This window comes from Lotus japonicus, chromosome 6, assembly GCF_012489685.1.
Source record: "Lotus japonicus ecotype B-129 chromosome 6, LjGifu_v1.2".
NCBI classification, from domain to species: Eukaryota; Viridiplantae; Streptophyta; class Magnoliopsida; order Fabales; family Fabaceae; genus Lotus; species Lotus japonicus.
In genome coordinates this window covers 48432873-48449758 of record NC_080046.1, presented here as the reverse complement: position 1 = coordinate 48449758, position 16886 = coordinate 48432873, and the positions used below count along the sequence as shown (strand labels likewise).

Below are 16886 nucleotides of genomic sequence, written 5' to 3'. Positions count from 1 at the left end.
TTAGTGTTTGGTTTATAGGAAGAAAATAGAAAGGAGGAACCAATGTCATTGGTAGACCAGCCCTGTCCATTTCCCACAAAGAGATGGTCTAGGCCTTCAAATGATTCGATTCTTCTTCTATAATTTTTATGTAGCGTTTGGTGACGGTGACGGAACAGATCAAGATAAAACAGAACAGGACAAAATAGGATAGAACAAGACAATTATGTTATGTGTGCTGTGTTTGGTAACTCTAAGTCATTAGAACAGAACCATAATTTTAATTACATATATAACCCTGATAAGATAATTAAGACTGTGTTTGTTTCAAATGAAAAAAGTGATTTTTTTTAAATAAAAGCTGAAACAAATGCACTCTAAAGTAACTTTTCCAAATAATATACCTTCAGCTTATTTTAAAATAATGACTTTTTTGAATTGATTAATCCTTAAATTAGTCTTTGTCTTTGTATCGCCGTCTGACCTAGGTCCATCGCCAGAAAAAATATTGATAAGGTTATCTTTTTTGTAAATTGTTTGGAGCATGTCATCGCCGGAGTTCCGGCGAGTGATAATTTGAATCGCTGACGGGGTTAAAAAAATGGAAACAGACAGGACCTTTCTAGGGTTGTACTAAAATATACCTGCAACCGGCAGCCATAAAATTAATTCAAGTGATACACGAAATATTTCATAACACAAAAGATGAACGCCCAAATAAGTAAATACTCCCTCGTTCCTTATTATAAGGCCATTTTTGAGTGTTTTTCTTGTTCCTAAATATAAGTCCATTTACAATATCAATGGAGCATTAATTATTTTTTTCCCTAAACTATCCTCATATTTAATATGAAAGAGACAATGAGATTTTGAAATAATAACTTGGAGAGAGAAATTTATAAGAAATTAAATAAGGGTAATCTAGGAAAGTGAATAAATTCTTTTACAAATTTATTGCTTGTAACTATTTTTTTTAATCTAAGAGAATTGAGTAAAATGGACTTATAAATAGGAACGGAGAGAGTATTAATAGTGTTCAAACCTTTTCCATTTACATGACATAAACAAAAGAATGTACACCCCCAACCCCAATGCGCCGAATTAGCCGTTCACAGACAGAGCAGCGTGGTAGTCAAGCCTAGCACTTTTGGAATGATGCTCGGTGTTGTTGGTGTGGTGAGTAGAGCACATCACATATCAACGAAAATTGCTGCAATGTCATCATCGTCATTATTCAGATTAACGAGGTTTCCCTTTCTTTCTAACCCCACTTTTCTTCTTTCCTTTCACTCTCACTCTCACTTTCATTCTGTTCCTCATTCCTTTCACAATCCTGATGATGTTGTTTCCTTCTTCAATCGCTTGCTCCAAATGCATCCTACCCCTTCCATCATCGAATTTAGTATGATTTTAACTTCCCTAGTGAAGATGAAGCATTACTCCACTGCCATATCCCTTTCTCACCAAATCACTTCCAGCATCTTGATCAATTGTTACTGCCACTTAGGTCAACTTACTTCAGCTTTTTCTGTAATGGGAAACATTCTCAAGAGAGGTTATCACCCAAACACTATCATCTTGAATACACTTATGAAAGGTCTGTCTTAAAGGCATGGTTCAAAGAGCCATGGAATTTCATGATGATGTGGTTGCACAGGGATTTCGGTTGGATGAAGTTAGTTACGCGACGTTGATCAATGGGTTATGCAAAACGGGAGACACAAGAGCGGCGCTGCGGTTACTGAGACAGATTGAACGGCCTAATGTGATAATGTACAGCACAATCATTGATAGTTTGTGTAAAGTTAAACTTGTAAGTGATGCATATGACTTATATTCTGAAATGGTTGCCAGGAGAATTCCACCTAATGCTGTCACTTATAATGCATTGATAAATGGCTTTTGCATTGTTGGTCGATTTCAACAAGCGGTTGGTTTGTTAAACGAAATGGTGTTGCAATGTATTGACGCGGAAGTTCATACTTTTAATATATTGGTTGAGGCTTTATGTAAGGAAGGAAATGTGAAAGAAGCAAAAAATGTGTTTGCTGTGATGGTGAAACAAGGTCTGGAACCTAATATTGTTAGTTATAGTTCTCTCATGGATGGGTACTGTCTTGTTAAGGAAGTAAACAAGGCCAAAGATATATTCAACTTCATGGTCCAAAGGGGAGTGACGCCTGATGTTCAGAGCTATACTATCATAATTAATGGTTTGTGTAAGATTAAAATGGTGGATGAAGCTTGGAGTCTTTTAAATGAAATGCATTCCAAAAAGATAATTGCTGATACAATATGCTACAATTCTCTTATTGATGGTTTGTGCAAATTAGGAAGATCCTTTGATGCCTGGAAGCTTGTTAATGAGATGAATCATAGAGGTATACCACCTAATGTTATCACTTACAACCCTTTACTGGATGTTTTATGCAAAAGCCATCATGTTGACAGGGCAATTGCTTTAATCAAGAAAATTGAAGAACAGGGTATTCAGCCTAATATGTACACATTCACTGTACTTATGGATGGACTATGCAAAGTAGGCAGACTTAAGGATGCTCAGGAGATTTTTCAGGATATTTTGATTAAAGGCTACAATTTAAATGTCCGGACATATTCAGTTATGATTGATGGGTATTGTAAAGAGGGTTTGTTTGATGAAGCATTGATATTGATGTCAAAAATGGAAAGCAGCGGTTGTATTCCTGATGCTGTAACTTATGGAATAATTATTCGTGCTTTGTTTAAAAAAGGTGAGAATGAGATGGCAGAGAAGCTTCTTCGTGAAATGGTTGCTAGAAGTCTACATTAAGAGTACAACTAGGTAAGTTGCTTTCTAGTTCCATATTAAATCATTAGAAACTTGATTTTGACCATCCAATCTTTAATTTTTGAATGATTGTTACAGATAAAAAATAAGATGCACTACAACTCTCATTTTAGTTCTAATTAAATTCATTTGTTGTTATGCTCCTTTTTCTCTTGCATTGATAACAATGTTCAGTTATTTTAGCCTTGACCTAACTAATCTTTTTCATTCCAATTTACTGTTGACCTGCTCCATATACTTGTTCTTTTTTCAGTCAGTGCTCATTGTTAATTTTTCAGATAACAAAACAAGCTGAAACTGATTTGATTATTTGGAATGCTTTACCTCTTATACTTTACTCTATTAATTATCAAAATTAATGATAGCTAAATTTGATTTTTCTGTTGCTGTTTATTTCTTGTTTGTTTGGCTTCTGGATCTTCTTATCACTGTTAGAAGTGATTACTTTAGGAGAGGGGTGTGGAGGGGGATTATTTGCAATCAACATGTTTAGTTTGTCTTATTTTGGGTATTGTGCTGTGGTTGGTGCAAGTCTTATTGTTACTGTTTTGCATATCAGATGATTTGGAAAAAACGGAGGATGGTGGTCCTAGGTCCTGACTTGTTCAGATTCATGGTATCGTGTGCCTTACGACAAGTTCCTTCTTCAAATATCAGTGTCATTAAGCTTCTTCAAATACTATGACTCTGAAATGGATGGTTATGGCCAGCAAATCAATTTCTAAAGATAGGTTGGTTCCTTTGGATGATCTGAGGAGTGTAAAAGCTGAGATTGAGATATTAACTAGGCAATCTCGTGAAAGTTTTAAAGTGGATGGTTTTGTTCTTTCGATGATGGATCTTTGTGTGAGAAGGGAGCCATATCATAGATTAGAGAAGCATGGCCAGTTTTCTGAAATTTGAGCCAGGGTTCTCTTTAGGCACCTAATGCAAGTGCATTTGTACTATCATGAAAATGAGGGTTTTTCATAAAGATTTGAATCTAATTACTCCTAAATATTCATGGTTGAACTTGACATTTCTTTTGTTGTTTATTTCTTATGACTTTGTGCTGTTTTCACTTGTTATCCTTGTCTGTATGCTGTTTTTGTCATTTTAAAATTTGTTGAGGCTCATTGTTGTTTAGCGTGGTTCAGGTTGGAGTCGGTTGCATAAAAGTTGATTTTTGTTGTGTTTTCCAGTTAGATTTAGTTTACTAGATTTGGTGACAGTTTAATGATATGCCTGATGGAGAAGTTGTATTGTGCTAAATGCTTACTATCACATTTTCCTCCTTCTCCTTCTCACATTTTCCTCCTCCTCCTTCCTCTTAATCTTAATGGGCTCAAAGGTGTGGAAGTGCTTGATAGAACCATGGTTGAGTTTGTACAAGGTATTAACCTAAGTTTTGTTGAACTGGTTTATTCTCTGCTGCCTCTGAAGCACGGACACGCCTGGGAAGGGGAGTGTCCAGGTGTTGCACACACGTCTGACACCGACACGTGTTGAAAGTGTTCAATTACAAAATTATTTTTTTCAGCTCAGACACAACTTGGACACAGCTTGAACACTATGCCCACACTCGTTCATGGCTAGACACACAAAGTGTGAGTTATGTGTTCTTGTGAGTTTTGTGTTTTGTTCCATCTAGTTTCTGTTATATCTCTACTAGTAATTTTAATTCCTATCAATTTCATTCCTGTAGAATCTGCTACAATTATCTTAATGAAGTTACAGTACTCTTGTCATATTTGTATATAAACTTGGTGTTACTTTATTTTGTGTAGAAGCAGACATAGTTTCTTATCTTTTATTAGCAGATTGTCTTCTCAAATTGTTACAACATATTTTCTTAAAATTAGAAAGAACCAACTTGCCCACCTCATATGATTCCACCAGCTTTTTCACTTCTCCTGTAAGGTAGCGTTTTGGGCTTGACTCTTGTCTCTTGCTTACTGATTACACATGCAGTAGCTTTACTGGTATTAGGAAAATTATCATATATTTTAACGGAACAGCTTTAGTATGAGTACGATGCATTGGGGAAGTGGTAGAACTGTAGAAGTATAGAAAGGAAATATGGGATTTGTGTTACATTGATACTCTCTTAACTATGATTTTCTTCCGTGTTTATCAATTTCTCCATTGTACCTGATGTTACAAATTACAATACAATAATAGCAATTGTAGCTGCTATGAGCACTAATCAGGCCACTTCAGGACATGGTTTAAGTATTAGATTTTATGAGGTGAGAAAATGAGAGACAGTAAGGGAAAATGAATATTTTTTAAGAGTGAACTACAGAAGTATCTGATCCGAGTAAGCAGAGGTTGATACTTTTAGAGAGACTTAAGATGAGATTTAACTCATTTATTATAACTGATAACAAAATCAGTTATACCTGTCAGTCACTGCAGGTTATTATACAATGCAGTCAACTTACAGCTAGCCACACTCACGACCTGACTGTACGAGAAGAAACTACACAGTAATATAATATACTCTCTAATATCAACTAGCCAACTAAAACCAAACTTTGATAAACTTTGTGTTATTTAGAAGATAGTACTTTTCTGGAGCCATTTATGCATAAAAGAAACTCAGAAGCATAGAAGTTTAAGGCTGGTTGAATATTTTTAGAAATTTGAACATAAGAAATTATGTTATGTTACTTAGTAACCTGCACTAGTAGTTAATAATTAAATATTGACCTTATAGCTTACTGGATATTGGAATTCTCAAGATTTCTTGTTCTACTCATAATTAAAATCGCCTGAATGGAACACAAGTCCAGGAACTACGTTTCTTATACCAGATTCTGTGACGAGGATTACCAAAATAGTATCTTATAAATAGCCTTTTACAGTAATTATTGAAACTTTAGTTTCAAAAAAAAAATAGTGAAACTTTGTTGGAAAAACTGGGCTACAACTTCACCGTTTTAACCTGCATTAACTAAGTTATGTGAAAAATAGCTGAGATGTGTTTTTTCAGCTTTAAATAGCTGTGAAAGTTGCACCTTCATTAACTCTCATTTTGATCATTGCTTTTTCCCAATGATATCTCCCTTTCTTGACAAGGAAACTTCCCTATCTCATTCTCTGTTGTTCTACTTACTTTTGCATTGATGTTTACAGCAGTATTGTGATTGGTGGAATGTGTAATGGTTGAAAACTGAATGAAGCTTAAGAATTTTTGTATTGTATTGTAGCCTAACAAAGGAGATAGTGCATTGCCTGAGTGCATGCAGAAGTTTGTTTGAGTTATATATCACATAATACATTACCAGATGAGTGTGGAACTGAAGAGGGAACCTGCTAAGTTTCTTGACAAAAGATTGTTGTAGTAAAGAAATAAGCCTTTCAGCGAACTACTGGTTCAGCGGGAAAGAAAGCAGCTACATGGGTAGTTCTGAATGAGATGGAGAAGAAGTTCGCTTCATTTTCAATAATAATTCACCCTTAAGCACAAGGGTATGGTTATGGGGATCTTCCTTGTACTAGAATTTGTTAGGGACATTTAGGGACTGGTGGTCCATTTAGTGTTAGTGGTTATGGTTGGCAATTGGTATCATTAAATCACTTCCACCATTAGAAGAAACCTTATCCTCAAGGTTGGATTTATAGGATATTGTTGTTGAAGTATGACTTTGTCTTCCCAAGTAGCATCTAAGAGTTCTAATCCTTTCTACTTAACCAAGAAATGATTTACCGGTTTTCCTCCTTTTATAAATTTTCTATGCTAAAAATAGCAACTTTTTCAAATAGGGTCAATTTCTATGGCCATGAGTGGTAGTGGAATGTGCATTTGCTCATCATCTCCTTCAAATAGTGCAAGTTCAGTTTATGGTTCTTTCGTAATTTCACTTTCAAATAGTGCAAGTTCAATTCAAAATTTTCTTTTGAACGAAGTTCAGTTCAATTTTAAAAGTATTCGTTTGGATTTTTGTTGAAGTCAAGGTGAATTCACGTTGAAGATATATTAAAATCACGCTTTTTTTATCCACATTAAACTTAACGTGACAAATTATAAATCATCCGATAGGGCATTAAGATATGTGAACCACGTGTGTATCAGCTCTAACATCAAACCAAACATGCACTAAACACTGAATCAATCACCCGGAATTGCACACCAAACTAAATCAGAGTTAGGCGGAGGAAATTCCAGCTGAAGTTGTCATATTCTTTATCCAAATCTATTTCATTGCAAGTACCCCTTTCTTAACCTCTGATTTCTTCATACAGTGCATAGCCTCCTGGGCTATAATTATATTCTCTGTTGAACACCTCCCTGGAATAAAGCTACCCTGCAGAGGACCAATTAAATCATCAAGGAAAGGTCGAAGCCGCCAACCAAAACTCTAGTCAGGATCTTATAAAGAACACTACACAAGCTCATGGGTATAAATTCTTTTAGTCTAGTTGGAACATCAACTTTAGGAATCAGGACTATTAATGTGTCTATCATGTCAGCGGGAAAGAAAGCAGCTACATGGGTAGTTCTGAATGAGATGGAGAAGAAGTTCGCTTCATTTTCAATAATAATTCACCCTTAAGCACAGGGGTATGGTTATGGGGATCTTCCTTGTACTAGAATTTGTTAGGGACATTTAGGGACTGGTGGTCCATTTAGTGTTAGTGGTTATGGTTGGCAATTGGTATCATTAAATCACTTCCACCATTAGAAGAAACCTTATCCTCAAGGTTGGATTTATAGGATATTGTTGTTGAAGTATGACTTTGTCTTCCCAAGTAGCATCTAAGAGTTCTAATCCTTTCTACTTAACCAAGAAATGATTGACTGGTTTTCCTCCTTTTATAAATTTTCTATGCTAAAAATAGCAACTTTTTCAATTAGGGTCAATTTCTATGGCCATGAGTGGTAGTGGAATGTGCATTTGCTCATCATCTCCTTCAAATAGTGCAAGTTCAGTTTATGGTTCTTTCGTAATTTCACTTTCAAATAGTGCAAGTTCAGTTCAAAATTTTCTTTTGAACGAAGTTCAGTTCAATTTTAAAAGTATTCGTTTGGATTTTTGTTGAAGTCAAGGTGAATTCACGTTGAAGATATATTAAAATCACGCTTTTTTTATCCACATTAAACTTAACGTGACAAATTATAAATCATCCGATAGGGCATTAAGATATGTGAACCACGTGTGTATCAGCTCTAACATCAAACCAAACATGCACTAAACACTGAATCAATCACCCGGAATTGCACACCAAACTAAATCAGAGTTAGGCGGAGGAAATTCCAGCTGAAGTTGTCTTATTCTTTATCCAAATCTATTTCATTGCAAGTACCCCTTTCTTGATCTCTGATTTCTTCATACAGTGCATAGCCTCCTGGGCTATAATTATATTCTCTGTTGAACACCTCCCTGGAATAAAGCTACCCTGCAGAGGACCAATTAAATCATCAAGGAAAGGTCGAAGCCGCCAACCAAAACTCTAGTCAGGATCTTATAAAGAACACTACACAAGCTCATGGGTATAAATTCTTTTAGTCTAGTTGGAACATCAACTTTAGGAATCAAGACTATTAATGTGTCTATCATGCCAAGATTTTAATACCCTCTAGAAAACGCTTCTGCCATAGTTCTCCATACCTCATCACCTGCCACATACCAATATTTTTTAAAGAAGTACGGCTGGAACCCATCAGAACCATAAGCTTTAAAAGACTTCATACCAAACACAGTCCTTCGAACCTCCTCTTTCGTCACTGGCCTATCATGGATGTATGTGACATTAGAGTAAGAATTAAAAAAAAAAAGACAAAAATTACCAAAAGATAAAAATAATATAATGATAACAATTTTAATTTATTTTATTTTATAAATAATAGAAATTTAATTAAAAATAAAAATTTAAAATAATTTAGTACAGTTATTTAATTTAAATTATAATTTTTTATATCAAATCCAATCTAATCTAATCTAATTGGATGACCTTGTTGTTGGTTTTAAATAAATAGTTCTAGGGTAGTTGTGTGAGTCAGCTTGGGAGAAACCAACATACCCTAATCAAGTGATTACTCGAGGAATGGATTATGTTCCTTAATGCAAGTTCCTATACCACTTTGTAAATCTCTTATGATTACTATCGGGAGATTAGTGACAAAGTAGGTCGAACTAACTAAGGGAACAATTAAAATGGATGAATAAAAGACTTAAATGGCTGGAAATAAATGATAGAAAGCAAAATAAAAAGAGCGTAGGAATGGTAAAGAGTTGAAAGCTTTAATTAATAAATGGTTGAAAGGATTGAACACTTAACCATCGACCCACGTTCTGCTTCTTGTAAGTGTCGGTGAATTATGGGTGCTAGTGTTCTATCTCTCCTAGTTAGCGTGTAAACTTTGATCAAGACATTCTTTCCAATTCCGACCGGTTCATTTAGTGCGAAACCACTATTTTTATCATTAAAGAACTTAACTCATAGTTATTACGCACGTGAGAATGTTCTAGGTTCCCAAGGGTAGCTTATTTCTTTATGCTCAAGTCTCTGAATTTGTCCACAAAAATTTATATAGATATATTCCCTCTTTTAATCCATCGCTTCAGCACAATGTACCAACTACTAACCTTCCTTTCTCGGATACTCTCCAAAGGCAAGTCCTTATGCTACGACTAATTTGTCCAGCTGTCCAAAGTAGTTGTTACGATTTTTTTAAGTGTCAATGCGTGAAAATTATATTAACGGTCCGCTGCCGATTTTATGGCTCGGAATGCTTCCTCTTTGTCGGACACGGCTTGGTTGGAGGAAGGTCCTCCCGACTTGCAAGAATTTCTAGACCGTGATGGAATGGCTTCTATGCCCATTGTAAGATCAAGTTTTGATCTAGTAGTACAACTCTATGTTTTGATGATTACAAGTTAACCTTTTGATATGAACAATTGTGGTACTCTAACGTGTTTTTCTGAGTGTGCTATTTATAGGCTCTGACCTCTATTTTATCTCACGCAAATCAGAAGCACTATGCTTAAAGAGTGACCCAAGCATCGCTTTCGCATTCTCCATGTTCAGACTGAACAGTGGAAAAGCTTCAGAAGATCTGAAGTATATCAAGCTCTGATAAGGACTCAGCTCACTTGAAGCTCTGATGATCCAGAAGATCTGACAACCAAGAGACTCTGAAGGCTCAGAGGCTCTGATGGTGTAGAAGACTCTAACGATCCAGACTCTGAAGAGTGAAGACACTGAAGTCCAGAAGCAATTGGCTCTGAAGACCATGTACTGATCCTCTGAAGTGAAGATCAGAAGGTACAACGGTCAGAGGATCCAAGCTTCCTTCTGACTCTGATCAATCAGCTTCACAATTCCAACACGGCGCCCCTCTGATCAGAAGTCTACGAGGTTAAGGTCAAGTCACTATCCAAAGTACAAAAGCAAAATGTACTATCCTGACGACCTACCTAACATCCTCAGCTACAGCAGAAGCTGGAATTTCCAGAACTGCCCTCCAACGGTAGCATTTCCATGCAACGTTCAACCCTAATCCTTGGAGTATAAATAGAGGCTGAAGATTGAAAGAAAAGGCTAGAAGCATACACACACACGCAAGAAATATTCAAATCCTTCTAAGCTTTCTTTCATCTTGAATTTCATTGTGTTTACTATAAGCTTTTCAGAAGCACTTTCTTTGTAAACAAGAACTTCATATACAGTTGTATAGTTTGCCTTTAGGAGATCAAGGTTGATCGGATCCTAGAGAAGACTAAGAGAGTGAATCTTAGTGTGAGATAAGTCAGTGTATTGCAAGTCACTTGTAGGTTTCAAGTGCAGTTGTAACACATACCTGATTAGTGGATTGCCTTCATTCTAAGAAGGAAGAAATCACCTTAACGGGTGGACTGGATTAGCTTGAGGGATTTATCAAGTGAACCAGGATAAAATCCTTGTGTGCTTTTCTATCTCTTATCTTTAGCACTTAATTCGTTTCGAAAGATTTGCCAAAATCTTTAAGGTGGAAGTTTTATCTTGAAAACGTTATTCAAACCCCCCCCTTTCTACCGTTTTTCATACCTTCACCCATTTGATTTCAATGAAAGCCTTTTAAGTTCAAAAAAAAATATCAGCAATTTTTTCTTCCTATATTTCTTTTCCATTAAATCATTTATCCTACCACATATTATGATAGCACTTTTTTAAATCCACATTAAGATAACAATAAAAAAAATCCACAATAAGATAACATTTTTTTAGGATAGCTCAAGTGGTAGGAGCTGTGAGACATATGGGTTGGGTAGGAGAGGTCCAATGATCGATTTCTGGCGGGTGCAATTTATCTTTTCGATGTACCAAAAAATAACATTAAACTATAAAAAATGGGTGTGCAATTGGTGTGAAGATAATACTCCCTCCGTTCCTAAATATAAGACCTATTCCAAAAAATTGCGCTTATTAAGGAAGCAATTAATGTGACTAATTATTGTATTGATTTTTTAAAAAAGCATACATTCTTCCTTATTTAACCTTTGTTATGCACTCACCATTGATATCCCAAAAGTCATATTTAGTTGGATTAGTAGTAATTAATGGTAGGTGGTAACTTTGGAATTGAAAACATATAATTAATGTGGAGGGTAAAAATGGAAGAGTACAAAACCTTTTGTTAGATTATTGTAACTAGGTCTTATATTTAGGAACTTTAAAATTTTAAAACTAGGTCTTATATTTAGGAACGGAGGGAGTATTAAATGAAGAATTTTGTTAAAAAAAAATTAAATGAAGAAAAGCTAAAATTCACGCTACTCCGTATAAAAATAAAAATGATTTATAAAAGAAAAGGGTTTGAAATGGAAAGTGCAAGAGATTGCTATCAGCGTCACCTAACTCTGTAACTGGCGTTCCTCTCCGCCGCTGCTTGCTTCCGTAAATCTTACAATGTCGTCGTCGTTGTGGCGGTTTTCGTTTCTTTCTAATCTCACTGTTCTTCGTTCCTATCACTCTCAACCCCATTCCTTTCACAATGTTGGTGATGCTGTTTCCTTCTTCAATCGCTTACTCCAAATGCAACCTACCCCTTCCATCATCGAATTTAGTATGATTTTAACTTCCCTTGTCAAGATGAAGCATTACTCCACCGCCATATCGCTTTCTCGCCAAATGGAGATCACTGGAATTACGCCCAGCCTTGTCACTCTCAACATCCTCATCAATTGCCACTGCTACCTAGGTCAAACCACTTCCGCATTTTCTGTATTGGCCAACATTCTCAAGAGAGGTTATCACCCAGATACCATCACCTTCACTGCCCTCATGAAAGGTCTCTGTCTTCGCGGCAATGTTCACAGAGCTCTGCAATTTCATGATGACGTGCTAGCTCAGGGATTTCGGTTGGATCAAGTCACTTACGGGACATTGATCAATGGCCTATGTAAAATGGGTGAAACAAGTGCTGCTTTGGAGTTTCTGAGACAGATTGAAGGGCAATTGATTATTCCTAATGTGGTAATGTACACCACCATCATCGATAGCCTGTGTAAAGATAAACTTGTAAGTCATGCTTGCAATTTATATTCTGAAATGATTGTCAAGGGAATATCTCCTAATGTAGTCACGTACAGTGCTTTAATATATGGCTTTTGCATTGTTGGCCAATTGAAACAAGCAATTCGTTTATTAGATGAAATGATGAAGAAAAACATCGACCCCAATGTTTATACTTTTAGTATATTGGTCGATGCTTTATGTAAGGAAGGGAAAGTGAAAGAAGCTAAAAATGTGTTAGCTGTGATGATTAAACAAGGTCTGAAACCTAATGTTGTTACTTATAGTTCCTTGATGGATGGGTATTGCCTAGTTAATGAAGTGAATAAAGCCCGGGATGTATTCAATGCTATGGCTCGGTGGGGAGTGACTCCTAATGTTCAGAGCTACTCTATTATGATTAATGGATTGTGTAAGATTAAAATGGTGGATGAAGCCTTGAATCTCCTTGCAGAAATGGATTGCAAAAAGATTATTCCTAATACAGTAACCTACAGTTCTCTTATTGATGGTTTATGCAAAACGGGGAGAGCCTCTCATGCTTGGGAGCTTCTTGAAGAGATGCATGTGAAAGGACAACCGGCCAATATAGTCACTTACAATTCTTTATTGGACGCTTTATGCAAAAGCCATCACGTTGACAAGGCAATTGCACTTATCAAGAAAATTAAAGATCAGGGTATTCAGCCGGATGTGCTCACATACACAATACTCATAGATGGACTATGTAAAGAAGGAAGACTCAAAGATGCACAAGAGGTTTTTCTGGATCTTGTGATTAAAGGCTATCATCTAACTGTCTATACATATACTGTTATGATCAATGGGCTTTGTAAAGAAGGCTTGTTTGATGAAGCGTTGGCCTTGCTGTCAAAAATGGAAAATGAGGGATGTACTCCTAATGCTATAACTTTTGAAACTATTATTCATTCACTCTTTGAAAATGGTGAGAATGACAAGGCTGAGAAACTTCTTCGTGAAATGATTGATAGAGGTCTACTGGAAAAATTATAGATACACACGGAAAAGGAGACATACATTTTGATTAGTTTGATGATTTTATCAGGTTCCAGATTACTCACTACCTGGAGATGCAGGACCATAGCAGAAAGAGAGCAAGGTATATCGGTGTTAAAGACAGTGAAACATATTGAAGTTCATGAGTTTTGGATTGTGAGGCAGCTAAAAAGGGTTCAATTTTTAGTCCATTGATAGGGCAAGGCTCAGTTTTGGACTTGTGCTCGTACTGATGGATATTGCTAGTTCTATGTTGCTTCTATTTCTGACTTTCACTTGGAAGGTCCTTGCACCATTCTCTGGGTACTCTTGCTGTCCTTGGGACTACCCTCTAAGTCATTTAATTTGTAGTTAAAGTAATTCCTTTAACTGACAGGCTACCTGTTATTTATTTTTCATTTCTCGTCTAACTTTGGTATATAAATTTTGAACAACTATGTCTTATCCTTCTCTCTTGATGCTGGTCCCATGCTTGCCCTCCCACCAGAGATTTGCATCTAGAATCAGAGCAAATGCAATTTCTTTATCATTAGCCACATATGGGTAATTGATTTTCCTTGATTAATAGGTTACCATATATTTCCCCAATCTCCATGAAAATCTATTCCCCTTTATTAACAAGGCCTGAATTAACAAAAGCTGTAAGCAGCCCAAGAAATGTTACCTGGTCTGGTATAACATATGATAGTTTCATTTGGCTGTACAGCTCACCACATTGAAACCATTCTCTATGTTTAGAATAAGCACTTATCATGGAGTTCCATTCAATTATATCTTTATGGCTGCTTTTGTCTTCATAAAAAAGAGATATGGTTGATCATGTTGATTCCTACCTCACTAGGACCCTATTAAATTCAATTCAATACGTGAACTCTCTCTGTTTTCTGACAGGGTATGTTAATTTGACCTATGCCCTATAGCTTAATATTCTTTAATCTCGTTCAAGTATTTAGAGATTTTGGTGTTTTGCGCTTGTAGCTTATCATATCCAAAGTTTTTCAGGATCTTTACTTTCTATGAAATTGTTTATGTGTGATTTATTATCTTGTCCTATAGCTACATGTTGGCAATTGTATATAGCTGAAAGTTTGAGATATGATGAATTGTGTTGGGAACCCCAACTTCGCTAGTCCACAACACAGGAAACAGGTAAGGCAAATATGCAATTGATTGTTTATTGATGAATGAAAAGGGATTACACAGAAAGGGAATGGATCCGATTCTGACACAGAGCACTGCTCCTATAAGAAGCTCAAAGCTTCTTACTCATGACTCTAAAATAACAAATAATCTAGATACCTCTCAACCTCTCTCTCATCCCCATATATTGTTAGCTGACAGTACAATCAAGATTCACTCACTCACCATTCTGTTAGGACCTACTTCGGATTCCCCATTTTACCCCTTCTAGAATAGACTCTCCATAGCTTAGGTCCCTTTGCTTGCTGATGGGCCAAAGGTTCGTCATTTGGGCTGCTGCTTGTATGATTCCCGGGCCTATCAAATTGTGCTAGCAATCCTTATAGGGTTTCAACAATTGGATTTGAGGGTCCTAGTGATTTTATTTGCTTGACTTTTGCAGTTCTTTAAGCAAAACTGTATGCTTGTAAGCCCTCTAGCCTTCCAAAATATCCTCCTAGCAAGGAAATGGATGCAAAGCTACGGGATGAAGAAGCTAGAAGGTGGCCTAAATTACTTATGGCATCTCAATGACCATTTAATCAGAATCTGTTGAAACCCTTATTATGAACAAAGTTTACCAAAACGCTTAAATGTTGTATATGTTTTCACTATGTTTTACTTTAGCTGGCTCTGCCATCTGTCTTTGTCTCTATAATTACCTATTTTCCATTTTATTTCTGTCATGCATTTGCTCATTTCACGTCTCTTCCTTCTTCATCTTCCTTTAGTTGTTTACTTGTTTAGCATTTGTATGGCTTGAACATGCTTATTTAATTATCCTTCTCCATCTTTATTTTCTCCTCCTCCTCCTCCTCATGTTACTGTAGGCAGCATAAGATATTTCTTTTCAGCTGGCAAAATTAAAATGCACTCCTATCAGTTTTTAATTTAATTATGTAAATTATGTCATTACTGTAAATTGAGAGAAGCTGGTAAGGCTAATGCTGATGGTGTCAAGAAATCTTGTCCACGTGACTGAGCTGGGAGGGGAATTCCTGTTCTAGATGCCAATGCTGAACTGAGAGCAAATATTAATGTATGTCTGATATGACATCTAATTCACTCCAGTAAGTATTTCCTATTGCCTATGAATAATGTGATGAACTAATAAATCTATCAATTGGAATTATGGTGTAGATGTCAACTTTATATGTATAACAAAATCCATTTCTTGTCTAGTTTGCCCTTGGCTGCATGCAGATGCAGTCTCTGTCCATGTATGATTGCAAAAGTCTCTCTCTCTCTCTCTCTCTGGCTTTTTGTATTCTTTCTTCACTTTACTAACTTATTTTGGTAGAAGGTTATTATTATAGAAAGTGTATGCTCCTTAACTTATGCTCCAAATAATATCTATTGGTAGGAGTTTACACTTTCTACTGGGAAATTGTAAAAGGAGCATACACTTTGGCATTTTGTATCCTTCCTACTTAACCAAGAATTGATTAACTGGTTTTTCTCCTTTTACAATTTTTCTATGCTAAAAATAGCAACTTGTGTAAATAGGGTCAAAATCTATAGCCATGAGTGGCAGTGGAATGTGCATTTGCTCATCATCTCCTTCAAATAGCGATCATCTGTAGTTTAATTTTTAACTGGATGAGATCTTATCCATTGAATATTATGTGTTTTATAGTTAACTAAATTATATACATACAATGGTTTATTCTCTCACCATTGGATTGAACTGTAGGGACATGCAGTTTGGGGTTAACTCCTGAGAATCCTGGTCCAGTGCAATTTAAGTTTGTGGTTCCAGAATTCGACTTTTAGAAGGCTGCAATTTTGTAACCACCGAATTTATCTTTGGGAATTGCACACCTACTTGATTCCACTCTTATCTACTTGATTCTTAATTATTTGTTGAGATTTATATATCTTCTGTTTAGTTGGGTTCATTAAGTTTCTTTGTTGAAAGTGTTTTTGAAAGGATGTTTGGTCGAAAATATGAATGTGCATACTATCTGAAAATTGTTGAGATTTTTGTTTGACTTTATGTAAAGTTTGCTGAGATTTTTGTTTCGAATGAATGCAAAATTTATGCGGATACAAATGTGAAGGTAAATTCGCATGTAATAATAGTACTTTTCATGCTTAATTCTAGCCCGTGGGTTTTCTTTTCAAAAATATTTGTAGGTACAATCGCAGAACTTGCCCACAATATTATGAAATTTGATGGGAATTTCCCCAAAATGGTTCACAAGAGAAACAGCAGGAATTTTTTTTTTGTTACAAGAGGAAAATTAACATAAGAGAAAAACTAACTAATCGCATCCAAATACAGCGATGCATAAACAAATGAAGGAGGATTCATCTAAATTCGCTTGTTGGCTTCTTCTCTAGCAGCTTCCTTGGCCAGCTGAATTGTTGTGTTGTTCTTGTCTCTCTCTATAAGCTGCAA

At 35.9% G+C, this 16886-nt stretch overlaps 2 protein-coding genes across 2 annotated transcripts; both read left to right on the top strand.

The window, feature by feature from the left end:
• Window positions 1-1052: 1052 nt before the first annotated feature.
• On the top strand, window positions 1053-4516 carry LOC130726776 (pentatricopeptide repeat-containing protein At1g62670, mitochondrial-like). The gene is made up of 2 exons (XM_057578081.1): window positions 1053-2803; window positions 3369-4516. The coding sequence occupies exon 1, from the start codon at window positions 1592-1594 to the stop codon at window positions 2789-2791; it is 1200 nt and encodes a 399-aa protein (XP_057434064.1). The 5' UTR covers window positions 1053-1591; the 3' UTR covers window positions 2792-2803; window positions 3369-4516.
• A 7092-nt stretch (window positions 4517-11608) lies between these two features.
• On the top strand, window positions 11609-16453 carry LOC130726770 (putative pentatricopeptide repeat-containing protein At1g12700, mitochondrial). The gene is made up of 2 exons (XM_057578075.1): window positions 11609-15555; window positions 16179-16453. The coding sequence occupies exon 1, from the start codon at window positions 11684-11686 to the stop codon at window positions 13301-13303; it is 1620 nt and encodes a 539-aa protein (XP_057434058.1). The 5' UTR covers window positions 11609-11683; the 3' UTR covers window positions 13304-15555; window positions 16179-16453.
• Window positions 16454-16886: the final 433 nt, after the last annotated feature.